The sequence below is a fragment of the Onychomys torridus genome, chromosome 5 (genome assembly GCF_903995425.1).
Source record: "Onychomys torridus chromosome 5, mOncTor1.1, whole genome shotgun sequence".
Classification (NCBI taxonomy): Eukaryota; Metazoa; Chordata; class Mammalia; order Rodentia; family Cricetidae; genus Onychomys; species Onychomys torridus.
In genome coordinates, this window is record NC_050447.1 from 39,715,693 (window position 1) to 39,730,560 (window position 14,868).

Genomic DNA, 14,868 nt, shown 5'->3' on the forward strand with positions numbered 1-14,868 from the left:
TGGTGGTTAAGCAAGCTCATAATCTTTTTTAAAAATTTTAAAACATATTGGATAGCTTCCAGGTTGATTTAAATGTTAAGACATTTAGAAATACGTTCAGGGCCAGTGAAATGGCTCAGTGTGTAAAGGTGCTTGCTGCCAAGCCTGATGACCTAAGTTCAATCCCTGGGACCCACCATTAAAGGAGAGACCTGGAACCCACCATGTGTCCACCACTCTATAATAATTGTAAAAGAAACAAAACAACAACAACAGAAACAAAAATTCTCCCAGTTTGGTTCAAATAATGTTAAGGTCTTATTTTGAAAAGTTACTCCCAGTGCTGGGTGTGGTATGCATGCCCATAATCTCACTTAGCACTAGGGAGGCTGAGGCAGAAGGATTGTGCAGGCTGACTTGGGCTATACAGTGAAGTCCTATCTTAAGAAAAAGAAATACAATACCCTTACTTGTTTTTTAATTATAATTTAGGGTATATTTTATTTATTTATTGTCTGGCCTGGAACTCACTATGTAGACCAGGCTGTCCTCAAACTCACAGAAACCTATCTCCTCCTGTTGTAGGTTGAAAGAAAATGGCCCTCATAGAGAATGACATTATTAGGAGGTACAGTATTGTTGGAGGAAATGTGTCACTGGGGTTGGCGGGGGCAGGCTTTGAGGTCTCATATATGCTCAAGCTATGCCCACTCTGACACACAGTTGCTTGTGCTCTTGCAGATCAAGATGCAGACTCTCAGCTTCTTCTCCAGGACTATGCTGCCTGCATGCTCTCACTGCCACCATGATGATACTGTAAGCTAGCCTCAATTAATATTTTCTTTTATAAGTGTTGCTATGGTCATAGTGTCTCTTCATAGCAATAGAAAACCCTAACTAAGACACCCTACCTCCCAAGTATTGGGACTAAAGGCTAATTCAGGCTAACTAATAACCTGAATGACATGTACTTATATAGGCCATCATGTGATGAGTGGCCATGTCAGAGGAGCAGTAGGTGGCAACTGACTGCAGGAGACTGGCCCACCAGAATGCAGGTCACTGGGGTGAATCTCGGATAGGCAAGGGGCTTTGTCTCTGGAATGTCTCTTGCTACTGCTGTGCCTTTACATGTTTGCTGCTGCCATCTTTCTCTGGTATCTGGCATTGTGTGACTGGGTGTTGGGGGAATCCTCCCTGACTTTAATGTAGTGTGATTATCTCATGGAAATATCCTACTCTACTGGGCATTTTTACCTGTGGATTATTATGAAGATGATTTCCTCTTAAGCTGTACTGTTTAAAGTGTTGCCCCTGCCCCTGATAAAGTGAGGGCTACAGAGAATAGAAAATAAGAACAAGGAAATGCCACACAGCTAGGTCTTACAAGTTTTTCTCGAAGAGCTGATTAGGTTAATGATTAAGGAAAACAATCAAGTCCCAGGAATTAGCTCAAGTTCTTTTTGATATTGGGAAAGGTGTTCATGGGTTTCGGTGTGCATCATAGCTAAAACAAAGCTTTTTTTTTTTAAAGGGAGTAGGAGTGCAGAAACAAATATTCCTGGTCCAGAGTAAGCATTTAGTATGGGTTTTGGTTTTTTGTTTGTTTATTTATTTATTTGTTTGTTTGTTTGTTTATTATGAACACAGAAGAGGGTACCAGATCTCATTACAGATGGTTGTGAGCCACCATGTGGGTGCTGGGAATTGAACTCAGGACCTCTGGAAGAGCAGTCAGTGCTCTTAACCTCTGAGCCATCTCTCCAGCCCCCTAAAACAAAGCTTTTAAAAATGACTTAAGGTTAGGTAAAGATGGTTTTGTTAACAGCTTTGAGGTAGAAAATCTTAGGGAACAATGTAAAGTTCAGAAAGACACACATTTATTGGGTGAGCGAGGGACTCACTGAGGTCAGGGAACAAAACAATGACTGCCTGGCCATTGCTGGCTGACGTACCTGTCTTGCTTGGATGGGTTGGTGATCAAAGGTGATGATTAATTCCTTGTACCCATTTCTGCCCTCAGCTTCCTGACATAAAAACTGTAGATGAGTGGATTTAAAGTAGAGCTGACTGATTGTCTTGCATATGTAGAAGTTTAGATGTATGATTCTTTTAAGATTTATTTCCAAGATTACCTTTTAAATAATAAATAATAAAGTAACTGATCCTTTCTTTGTAACCACAAAATGCAGCCTGCCAGTAAAAGAAATGGCTGAGAAAAATACCTTGCTTGCTTACACTCTGTTCATCTATAACAAGTTGCTTAAACATGAATGTATGTGGGTTCTTGGGGAGAATTTGTTTTTCACCTATAATATGTTTAATCATAAAGGAAATACAAGTTTTTTTAAAAAATGTGTAATTCACTGTAATCATTCACTTAAAAAATAGTATGTAACCACATTGTAACTTTCATATTGCTTGAAAGATTCTGCTGGGGTAAACAGGCTGTAAGGGGAAAATAAAACCCAGAAGGGACACATCTGGATAGAGGTAAGAAAATAGAGAGATGAGAAGGAGATGAAAGATCCTGAAGGTGGTGTGTGTGTGTGTCTCCCTTTTTCGACAGCCCCCGATAGTTAAGTTTTGCTTTGCTTGCTGGCCTCAGAGAATTTTAACTTTTATTGCCTCAGATAGAAAAGTCAAATTGAGTGATGAATCTGCCGACTCATGGCTGCTCTTCAATTCCTGGGCTGCTGAAGGCTCTTTACAGTAGCTTTCTTCAAAGTGCTTTATACATATTACATCCGTGTAAGTGACACATACATTCTGCATTCACCGGAATGCAGGTGTAAGATTATCCCTATTTTACTGGTAAAGGAGATGACAGCCATGCTGAGAGAGGGGCAGGGTTGATGGGAAGCCCGGACTGTGTAAATGGCCGTTCAATACCTCAGGAGTGAGGAATGCTGACTGAAGCCATGTGCCTGTGTCCCTCAGGTTTCTCTTGCACTCCCTAAGCACTAAATGAGCCCCATTTCTTTCTACTTACCAAAAAACATACAGGAAAGCTGGGTGTGGTGGCTCTTGCCTGTGATCCCAAACTTGGAGGACTGAGGCAGAAGGATTGCCATAAGTGTGAGGCTATACTAGGTTACAGAGTGAGATCTTTTCTCAACACTCCCACAGGGAAAACAAAATAAACACTAATAAGGAAAAGGTAATTTCTGGTTTACTCCAGAGTGAACAGGAGAAGGTACAGCAATGGCCTTGCATAGATCACACACTGCAGAAAACCGTCAGACTGTGCCCGGGACCACAGTAACATGATCGAAAAAAATAACACCAAACCATTTGTGATAAGGTGACAGTACCCTGGCACTGGGTTGGCTTCCTCTGCTTTTGAAGCACTTGAGCTAGCCACATTCTCCGAAGACTAAATGATTCAGATTAGGACAAGCCAACTGCCATAAGCCAGACCCAGCCTTGTGAATAAACCAGGAGACTTACAGTTCACTGAGCTTTAATTCAGCAAACTCAGTCCAGGGACCACTGCTCTCACTCGGCCCCATCTTCACCCAGTGGCATCTCACAGATGGGATCTGCCTCATCTTCACAGAGCTTGCCCAGGAACTAAAGCACTCCATTTTTATTGCACAGTGAAAAACTCCTGTTTGCTAAACAGGATGGTTTGAAACAAATCATTGCAGAGTTCTGAGGCTGCAGAGGAACAGGACTACTCCTTACCCTTCTTTCCCTCGGTTATGGATAGCCAGCTCTTCACCAATCCCTTCTTCCTCCTTGAAGCTCTCCCAGTCCAGTTTGGACTTCTCAAGGGTGCTCATTTTCTGTTTTTTGGCTCCAATTTTCCCCAAAAGGCTGCTCATGCCACTTGACCTTTTTATCCTATGGAAAGAAAAAAAATGAATATAAGAACGCTGATCTCTGGATTAACAGGTTTTTTTTGTTTTTGTTTTTGTTTTTGTTTTTGTTTTGGTGGACACAGGATTCCCTAGATTGGAGCTATTTGTCTCAATGGAAGCCATGCTTGTACTTAGGGCATTTTCTTTTCTATGTGGAAACTGTAGGCAGGGTAGAATCCTGATCCGCCTTTCCTGCCTAACACACATGACTGCTCAGCTGCACAGACGACAGGAAGCCCTCAGCCCTTCAGACCTCTGTGTGTGAGGCAAGCCTCTGCTCGCAGAGAGGGAGGAGGATGGTGGGGTTCAGACAAGGCTTTGGAGTCACATGCATAGGTCCAAATTCTAGCTCTGTTCCAATGACTCAAGGCTAATTGTTCAAGTACGTGTGTCTCGATTTCCCAATCTACACTGAATGCTTACTCATGGATGGTGGGAACTGTTCATGTAAAGGGCCAAACAGCATCCGGCATGGGGTCAAGGTGTAGTTAACTGTTGGCTGCTGTGAATCACTGTCCTCGCTTGTGTTCTGAAGCCCTAGGGGACTACTTCACAGAGTAAGAGCCAGGGCCTAGCACATACAAACAAGAAGTCAAAGCACTGTAATAGGGCCTTTTAAAGGCAAGTGCCTTTCAACTACTGGAAACTGGGCCTGGTTTTTTCCCAGGAGGTAGAGAACATCCCAAAGCAGAGAAGGTACAGCCTGTGCTCTACTTGCTGATGATGCTATCTATCATGAGCTGTGGGAGAAACCCCAATGCCAAATTCGAGTCTCGGCAGGTTAAATGTTTCTAGTCAATGTTACATGAATGAGATAAGGCAAACAGAAGGCAACCAGAGTTCATAGAAGGTGACATGAGAGGAGGAAACTACAGAAAGAACATGGGTTTAAAAAACATTATTTTAGTTGGGCGGTGGTGGCGGCGCACGCCTTTAATCCCAGCACTCAGGAGGCAGAGCCAGGAGGATCTCTGTGAGTTCGAGGTCGGCCTGGGCTACCAAGTGAGTTCCAGGAAAAGGCGCAAAGCTACACAAAGAAACCCTGTCTCGAAAAACAAAACAAAACAAAACAAACAAACAAAAAAAACAAACCAAAAAATCCAAAACATTATTTTTTTGTGGGTGGGGGGCAGAGATGTGCAGATCAAAGGTCAACTTTGTGGCGTTGATTTTCTCCTTCCACCTTTATCTGGGCATTGATGCCAGGCTTGTAGACTTGGACTGTCAGGTGCCAAGGCCCTTTACCCATCAAGCCATCTTGCCAGCCTGCTTTTGGCTTTATGAAATTAAAATGAATTCTCTGCTGGAGGAAACTGGAGGTTATTTTCTGCTTCACAGAGATGGGCAGGAGTTGAAATATGCAAGCAGCTCAGGCTGGCACTGCAATGCTTACTCCCCCAGTGCCTTCTCAGATTCCTTCCCATCTGACTTGTACTTGGCCTACTGGTGTGGATAACCTCAGGTTTAATGCCGAAGAGAATCCTTTCTGCGCCGACCTGTTACCATTCCAACCTAATATGAAACCATGGACCGTGGGCTATTTGTGCCCTAGGATAGGCCAACAGGTTAGTGCCCACACCAAAAAACACAAGACTTGGGAGTGGTACAAACATTCTTATTCTGAAAACACTGATACAGAGGATGTCAGGCTAGTTCATTCCCCTACACACTGGGCTTATTCATTATTAAGATCACTTGGATAAGGAAACAAAATTAAGAGAGGTTAAACAAAAATACAACGAAGGCCAAACCAACAGAAATGCAGATACAGGACAAAATGAGGCCTCAGGGCTTGAGTGTTTCCAAGATGAGAAGCTGCTTAAGAGTTTTCTGAAATCTACTTTGCTTAAGATAATTCTAAATGGGATGAAAATGCACTGTATGCATATATGAAAGGACCCTGGACCTTTTGGTGTGGTAGTACTAGCCAGTGATCATAAGCAAATTCAACTACAAGGTATACCGTCCTGTTAAGGAAACAGATATTACATGTGTCTTCTCTGCTCTGTGCCCTTAGCAAGGATTTTGATTCATTGCTCTCTGTAGAAGAATCCTACTGTTGCTCACCCTCGGTTATGCCCTGGGCTACTCTCTATTTACAAGGTCTGGAAAGGAACTGAGGAAGAAGCCCCTCATGAAGAGGTTGGTAGAATGTGCCAGTGGGGTTCGAGGACATTCAAGATCTTCCTTCCCTGTGATCTTTAACACCAATTCCAATAACCAGGCACCCACAGAAGAATGCTTGGTTTGAAAAGGGATTTAAAGTCATCTTTTTTCATCCATCAATTATAGTCATTCAACAGAGATAGCTACTCCACTGTGCTTGAAATTAGGAACACACACACACACAAAAGCTACAAGGTCTGATCTTTGGCTATGAGGAGAAAAAAAAAATCTAGTAAATAGGGTAACAAATAGGCAAACTGTGACCATTTACTAGAAGACTCTGAAGAGGAAGTCGCTGAGGGGCTGTTTAATAGAACCTTATTTCACACATTTGTTAGCCAAACTGCACTGTAAGGGAATGAACCTGTTACAGTCCACAATGGTGGACCTGGGACTAGATCAGTGCTCCTCACACCAGCTGCTGGCTTCTGTGCATGACCCCACAGCCTGGGACACAAATCCTGTATCTGCTCCCACACTCCCATTTCTACTACTGATCAGTTGGGGGAGGAAGAAAGGTCCACTTTCCCTGTTGTCCTGGAGCTCATGCATTCCTAACTCATTCCTTTTTCTGTTGAGACACGGTCTTACTATATAGCCCAGCTGGCCTGGAACTCAAGAGACCTGTCTGTGCTAGGATTCAAGGCATGAGCCACCACACTCTGCTGTCTTACTCACTCTGTCTCACCCACACTGAAGCAAAAAGCTTACTCATGGCATAAGCTTTTTAGACTTTTAGTTGACCAAGTCCCCAAAAGTTACTCAAAAGTTAACTATTACTCACAGTTACTCAAAGGAAAAAAAATCCCCTCCTCATAACAAAAAGACTCAACACTGTGCTTGAACTGACAGACAGAAAATCAATCCAAGTGGGCCAGCAAGCATAGCACATGTCTGGAGCATTAGTGACCTCTCCTCAGAATATTTACAGAGCTGGGCTCAAGTCTACACCTCCCATCAAAACTGGCAGAACCACTAACGTGCAAATCATCGGCAGCAGACTCTTTGGCAGAGAGCTGCCTGTCCCTTAGTGTCTGTCCTCTGTTCACAAGGGAGGGGCACACACATGAACTACTTTCCAGGGCTGGGTGTAGGTCTGGCACCTTGTAGGAATGTGAGGAAAGCTCAATCTGAGAACTCCCTGTTGCAGGCTTGGTGCTGCTGTTCCTCTGGTTTTTCCCTAGATGAGCTGAAAGCTCTAAGAAGGAAAAGTACAACCCAAGTCTCTGATGGCTGATTTCACTACCCCGCCTGTTAACTAATCTCCCCAAAGCCCCGATCAGAGCAGAGCACTCAAGGAAAGGACTGAAGCCAGCGGTGATGAAGCTGCTCTAGACCCACCCATCTTAACCCCGAACCTGAAGGCAGAAACTCCTATGAAGAAGTCCTAATGACCATCTTGGGGGTTTAGAACCATCAGAACTCTTTGTGCTGTTGAAGCTGATACAATCCCAGGAAAAGACGTGGCACCTATCAACAAAAGGTGAGCACGGAAGCTGGCCACCAGCCACTGTCTCCCAGCTTCACACTGACACATTGCTCTTCAGTTCCACTGCTCCTGTGCTAATCCGACAGGAAAGGCATTCGTTGGTGTGGTTTGATTTCCCTGAGATAGGGTCTTGCCATGTAGCCCAGGCTAGCTTCAGATTTTTTAAGTATGTGAATTAAACATATCTGATTATTGTAATGGCAAATGTCTCTTCAAAAACAATGCTATGAGCCCCTCTCCATGTGTTCAGTGTGGCGATCTGATCTGTTCTGCTGTGGACTCTCAGCTGGCAATCTCAAAGAGGACAATGCAATTGTAGCTGACTGTGGTTCGATTTGAATGAAGAACTCCTCCTAGGTAAGAGCCCTCTATTTCCACCAGTGAGACCTGAATCCCCTCCCCAGAGCAGAAGTACTTTAGCTACATGGTTTCTGGTTTCTGCTGTAATCAGGCCATTAATTTGGAGACAGTTAACTGGAACTAAGTGTTCTCAAATGACACCAATATGCCTGACCTGCTGGACTCACATTCCAAGAGACAGTTAATGCCCCTCCCCTCTGTGGAGTGTAGTCCTCTGTTGACCTCTGGCTCTGAGACCAGCCAACTCAGTTGGGTTGTGTCCACACAAAGAGTAATGTATTATGTGTGCTTACTGATGCGCCTAGTTTAGAACTTCTGGAGGAAGTCCAGATTTGACCAAGTGTTGGGGAGACTGGACTCCCCCCCCCTTTTACTTCTTTCTTGGTATACACAGCAATTGTCAGGCTTGCTTCACATATTTAATACAAAAGGATAAGCCAGGTGTGATGGAACATTCCTGTAATCCCAGCATTCAGGAGACCAAGACAGAAGACTGGGAATGATGCCGGTCTAGGCTACACGGTGAGACTCTTCCTCAAAAATAAAACCAGAAGCAAAAACAAAAAATACAAATGGATATGCACCGTCATTCAATAATGTAAGCTTTATGGCACAGCACATCAGGTTCACTCTGTTCCTGCTTCTGAGCAAGTTTATGAAGAACACGCCTCAGTTCTTCAGAAAGCAAGACTCACAAACCAGCTCTCCTCTTTGCATGTAGATGCTTCACCTATATAAAATACGTGTCAATTTTAGGTTCAAAGCTGAGTCGCTGAATCTGCCCCTATGCAAACCCTGACTTGAGTGAAATGTGCTTAGTCAAATTGAGAACTATGGCATATACCTATGATCCTAGCAGGAGTCAGATGTTGAAGGTCAACCCCGTACAGGATGAGTTCCATGCTAGCCTGGGATACACAAGGCCCTGTCTTAAGGTATGAGGAGACGAGGGAGGGAGGGAATCCCTGAATACATGCTACAACATGGATGAACCATATAAACACTACACTAAGTGAAGAAGAAAGTCAGAGATTGAAGATTACATGATTCTATTTATATGAAATGTCCAGAACAGGCAAATCTATGCAGACTAAGTGTTAACAGAGTAAGAATTTCCATGACAGAGGGGAATGGAAGGGAGAACTGAGTCAATGGCAGCTGTTATGGTTGGGATATGAATTACACCTCCCATCCCTTGCTCAGATTGGTGCTGGTGGCAGCATCTAATTAAATTGACCAATCTATTCGAAGCTGAATGAGCTATTAGGAAGTGGAGCCTAGTTAGAAGAAGAGGGTCATTGGAGGCATACTCTTCATTTATTTTTAAAAACTTGACACAGACTTACTATGTAGCTCAGCTTGGACTCATTCAGCCTCTTGTGTGCTGGGATTACAGGGATATGCCACCACATCTGGCTTTAGACATGCCTTTTAAGGGTGCACTTTTATCTCAGGATCCTTCCTTTTCTGTTCTGCTTTCTGGCTACTGAGGTAAATGGCTTGTTCCTCCCTGCCTTTCTGTCAGTGAGCTGCCTAGTACATCAACCTGACACACGTTAAGAGTCATTTTGGAAGAGGGAACCTCCACTAGAAAATGCCCCCACGAGACTGGTGTGCAGAGAAGCCTGGGGTACATTTTCTCGATTGATGGTTGATGTGGGAGAGCTCTCACTGTGGGAAGCGCCACTCCTGGGCTGGTAGTCCTGGACGATATAACAAAGCAGGTGAGCATGCCATGAGGAGCAAGCCAGTAAGCAGCACATCTTCATGGCTTCTGGTCCAGTTCCTGCCCTGACTTCCTCCCTTTGATGACGGACCATGATGTGGAAGTGAAGTGAAATAACCCCTTCCTCCCCTGCTTGCTTTTGGTCATGGTGTTTGTCACAGCAATAGAGACCTAAGACAGTCAGTATCAGATCTGAAAGTAATGGGGCCAGCTGACCAAAGACAGAACTTCTGAAACCACGATGGAAAACACACGATTCCAAAATAAATAAAAAACCAGTGATATGATCAGTAGGTAAGGGAGCTTGATGACCCGAGTTTGACCTCTGAACCTTGATGGTGGAAGGAGAGAACCAACTCCTGCAAGATGTTCTTTGTTTAACCACACCTGAGCACACACACAAAATAAAGAAATGTAAAACGATTTCTAGTTAATGAACTTTCCTTCTTGAAGTTCTTTTTCTCAGGTCTACCATAGCAATGAGAGCTGACGAAGCAGCTGAGGGTGCAGGTTTCCTTTTTGGAATAATACAAGTTTCCCTGGGAACCACTGAAGACATAGGTCATTTTCCATATTCTGGTTCTAGAGCTATGTGGACAGATGTACAGCCTGAGAAGGATGCTAGAAGTCAGCTAACTCCACTCTCAATGGGGAAATTCTACCTCAATAAAGCTATTTTGGAAAATGCATACCTTTTCTGTAAGCACTGAATTTACATACCTAATTTATCTTTTATTGTTCAAAAGAAACTAATTTTTGATTTGTTTTGAGACAAGGTTTCTCTGTGTAGTCCTGGCTGTCCTCGAACTGGCTTGGTAGACCAGCTGGCCTCAAACTCAGAGATCCACCTCCCTCCGCCTCTGGAGTGCTGGGATTAAAGGCCTGTGCTACCACTGTCCAGCCCCAAAACTATTTTTAAAGCAAAAATATTACTTAGATTCACAAAGGTACCTTAAAATTGAGCTATCATGTGGTCAATCAGAAGGTTTTCAGGCCAGGCATGGTGGCATGTGCCTTTAATCTCAATACTCAGGAGGCAGAGACAGGCAGGTCTCCATGAGTTCAAGGCTAGCCTAGTTTACACAGTGAGTACTGGTTCAGCTAATGCTACAAAATGAGATCCTGTCTCAAAATCAAGTAGCCAACCAACAAGACCTCCTGGCACGCCATTTATAATGACAACGACAGAAATGGGCACCAGTCTACAGTCATGCTTCCCTGACCTCTTCTGAGCTTAGATACTGTGTAGGCTGGGCTTGGTTAGTTCTTGGAAGGCAGAAATGGGAAGCAACGATAGTAGTCAGTGGTGTTGCCCTCCACCCCACTCTGCTGCTTGTTTTTATAACAATAAGAAGGGAACTTGGAAAGGCCACGGGAAATCAGTTTAAGATGTCAACTTTCCAGTTTGAGAGTGTCAGAGTGAGAGGCACAGCATGGCCAGTGTCTGAACAAGCTTCACTTAAATTCGTCAGTTAACTTCTGGCCGCATGCGCTTCCCTCCCCTTAATACATGTTGACTTTTGGGGACAGAATTTGTAGACATACCACAGCACCTCTCAATACTCAGCTTTCATCTCCTAAGACACTCTCCTACATAAATTCAACACCTCATATACCCAAGAAACTTAATACCCTTCCCAGCACAGCATATTTCGAAGTGTCTTAGTCTCTTTTAAACTTTAATCTTGAGCAGTCTTCTGCCTTCTGGCCTTGGTGTCATTATTAATTTTTAAGAGTCTACTCTGGCTGTCTCATAGATTGTTGCTCACTGGATTCACCTGTCTCTTGTGGACAGATTCAGGTTAAACAATTCTGCTGAGCTTGCTCCCTTGGCAAGGCTTAGATGTGTTTGCTGTGCCATCAGCAGCACAGTGTGAGGTCAGCATATACTGAACGTTAGTGACCAGCAGCAGCAGCAGCCTACCTCGCCACTGAGGCAGTTATGTCATCACCTTTCCACCATTAGCTACTTGATGTGTGCACTCCTTAAAAGTGTCCGCCAGGCACAGCTCCCTCTCTTGCTCCTCTTCCCTGTATGTCTGTCTGTCTGCCTCTCAATGTCCCTATTCCTAGAAGGCTTTTTGCTCATTAACTCTCCTCCTCCCTCCCCTAATAACCTCTTGGACTAACTTCATTGTGTGCTGGGCATTTGGTTAGTGGCATACCTTGGCAGAGCCCACCAAAAGGTACCCACTTCGCCTTTTTTTTTTTTTTTTTTTTAAAGCATTAGACTGAAGATGTTAAGTACTGTTTCTATAGTAAGGGGATGACATTTCCTCCCTCTAATTAATTTGTACTATGGAGGATAATTAACTTGTACCAGAAATCCAGGAAATTCTGGTTGCTTATTTCTAGTACCTCATTTTGTTATGCCCAGCCATATCTAAATACACACTCAGGTAAATGAACAGTAAAGGATCCTATAGAAGGATAAACACACAGAAGATCCCCAGAGGATAATAAGCTCTGGCATGAGAAAGTCTTAAACTCAAGAGAACAGTACTAAAGAAATGGTGAAGGGTTATGGAATTACTAGCAGAGCCCTGGTTTGAAGAGTACAGCATCAGGACTGGGCCTCTCAGGACAACACAAAAGAAATGCACCTAGATGTGTGAACCACGAGGGGCAAATAATGTGAAGCTGGTGGCAAGGCAGAGCAGAGCCTCTGACTCAGACATTATGCCCAGTCTCATTCCAATGTAGTCTCACTCCCAAGGAAAGAGACAATCCCACAGCCCTTCCTGACTCTGCTCCGGCAGTTCCCTTCCTGGAGCCATTCCCAAGGTGGGGCAGGGACCTCATGGCAAACAGGGAAAGGCACTCCACTCTTTTCCTGGCAGTAAGAAAGGAAGGCAGTGGCAAGCTCTTTGAGAGGAAATATTCAGTTTAATGCGAAGAGGATTATGCATGGAGAGGGGATGTTTTGTCCCTGAGGTACAAACTGCTGTTGCTTTCATTTGTATCTCCAGATTAAGCTGGGGACAATGATTTATTGACCAATACAACAGACCATTTACACCTCTGAGATGGAATGTTAAGAAAATTTTTAAACACAGCTTCTAATAAAGACCACGATGACACTTCGCTTTATGCACAGCCCTGGGAGCTCAGTGGAGGAAGATGCAGCTCATTTTCCAGATACTGATTCCATATGGACTCCCAACCAATCCGAACCACAAAGCTAAGAGGAGTCCGGGCAGACCAGAATCTGACATTTAAAAGGTAATTAATGATCTCTCTTAAGGAGAACATTGCCTAGCTTTCTGCTATGACCCTGCCAAGCCCATGAAGGTCAGGCATGTGCTGGTCTGAGGGACAGAGCCATATACTCTCATAATTATGATTCCTGTTAGGACAACACGGCTGGACATAGCTCTCTAGGCTAGCCCCAGAGAGAAGCAAAACAGAAGACAAATGTGTCTCAATGACGGGGTGTTTGGCTGGCTGCTCAGAGAGGACTTGGCACATTTTCTAAACCCTGGTGTTGATTTTTCTGTAACTTTCAGCATCCCTCCCCCCCCCCCCCCTCTCTGTTGCCTTACAACAAACCAACACTCAAGAGTCTGAAGATATATCAGCGGGTATAGTGCTTGCCTAGAAGGAGGAAGCCCTCAGTTTAGCTTCCAGCATCAAGTAAACCAAGCATGATGGTGCATGTATAATCCTAGCACTCAGGAAGTGGAAGTTCAAGGTCATCTCCAGCTATATTATGAGTTTGAGGTCAGCATAGGATACATGAAACCCTGTCTCAACAAACAAAACACTGAACAACCAACCCTGAATATGTTAATATTTTAAAGACAGCTTTAGTGGCGCATGCCCATAATTCCAGAACTTGGAAGATGGAGGCAAGAAAGGAGCAGAAGCTCACTATCAAATTCAGCTACCCAGGGAGCTTGAGACCATCCTGAACTAATACACACGACCCATCTCAAAAATCAAAACAAAACAAAAAAAATCCAGATGTCAATAAAAATAAAATGTAGGGGTTGGGGATTTAGCTCAGTGGTAGAGCGCTGACCTAGCAAGTGCAAGGCCCTGGGTTCGGTCCTCAGCTTAAAAAAAAAAAGTAAATTCATAGGCATCTCTAAGGCTGAGGTCATGTTTAAATTTCAGGACATGGAGGTGTCCTCAGTCAGAACAGAAACAATCCCTTTAATTTTTTTTTCCCCCCGAGACAGGGTTTCTCTGTGTAGCTTTGAGTCTTTCCTGGAACTTGCTTTGTAGACCAGGCTGGCCTTGAACTCACGAGTGCTGGGATCAAAGGTGTGCACCACTACCACCTGGCTCCCTTCAGTTTTATGTCATAGACAACTCATTTAAAACAGGTCATGTGTGGCCCTTTTTAGGAACAGGTAGGCACACTAACCACATAGCTCTATATGACACTTAATAGCTGGCTGATATATACTTTTGTAGATGTTTCCCCAACTCTTCTAAACCTTTGATCTGTCTGGAGAGGAGTGTGAGATATGGTCCTTTTATTAGATGAGGCTGAAGCGGTCAGGAGCTCCTATGGGAGTCCAATTCCCAAATCCCTTCCTGGTCAGCATCTACAACACGGTTTGCTTGCTCAACTGCTGGAGTAATGTCTCTGGTCTCATAGAAACTACAGCCCTGCTAGAACTTCACTGAAAAATAGAAAGACGCTCACCTCAACCTATCCTTCTACCTCCCGGGGCAGCTCCTCTCTCTCCTCAGAAAGCCAGATGTTCTATCAGCAGCTTTTCCTTGTCATGGCACCCCTGCTAACCTAGAACTAAGGGACCCCAGAAGCAAACATCTGCATGCAAGTGATTTCAGGAAGGCAGCTGGAATCCCAAAATGTCACTCTGCTAAGGAAATGTAATGGGTTTCAACAAATATTTCAAGAAATATTTGCTCTCATGTAGCGTGGGACCAAAAGCAGAAAATTCTTTCTCTTTCTCTCCCTCCACCTACCTCTTTTTTGGAGGCAGGAAATGGTTTTCATAGATGGTGGCCACAGCCAGGCCATCTGTAAACCACAACATCGCTTCTTGAATGGATGGAGGCTTTCACTCATTGCACCACTGACCACCAAAATAAGAATTCCCATCTCTAGAGCCGGAGAAAATGGTCAAGCACAGCGCCTTCCTTTAAGCTACCAATCAGTGGGTGTGAGAGCAGCCTTTTCATATAGAAACACGGACAGTTCTGTTATGAATTCCTACTTGCTGAGTGATGGTTTCATTTGTACCTAGGTTCCTCAGTGCATCTGCATTTGTACTCACAGCCACAATAGGTCACAATGAAAAGACGTGAGT

At 44.0% G+C, this 14,868-nt stretch overlaps 1 protein-coding gene across 2 annotated transcripts in view; it reads right to left on the bottom strand.

Moving 5' to 3' along the window:
* The window catches only part of Cfdp1 (craniofacial development protein 1), a 90,689-nt gene that overhangs the window by 10,085 nt on the left and 65,736 nt on the right, over positions 1-14,868 (bottom strand). For both annotated transcript variants that reach the window (XM_036188827.1, XM_036188826.1), the window contains exon 6: positions 3,667-3,825. In XM_036188827.1, the coding sequence (XP_036044720.1) occupies positions 3,667-3,825 (159 nt within the window). The remainder of the gene's footprint in view (positions 1-3,666; positions 3,826-14,868) is intronic.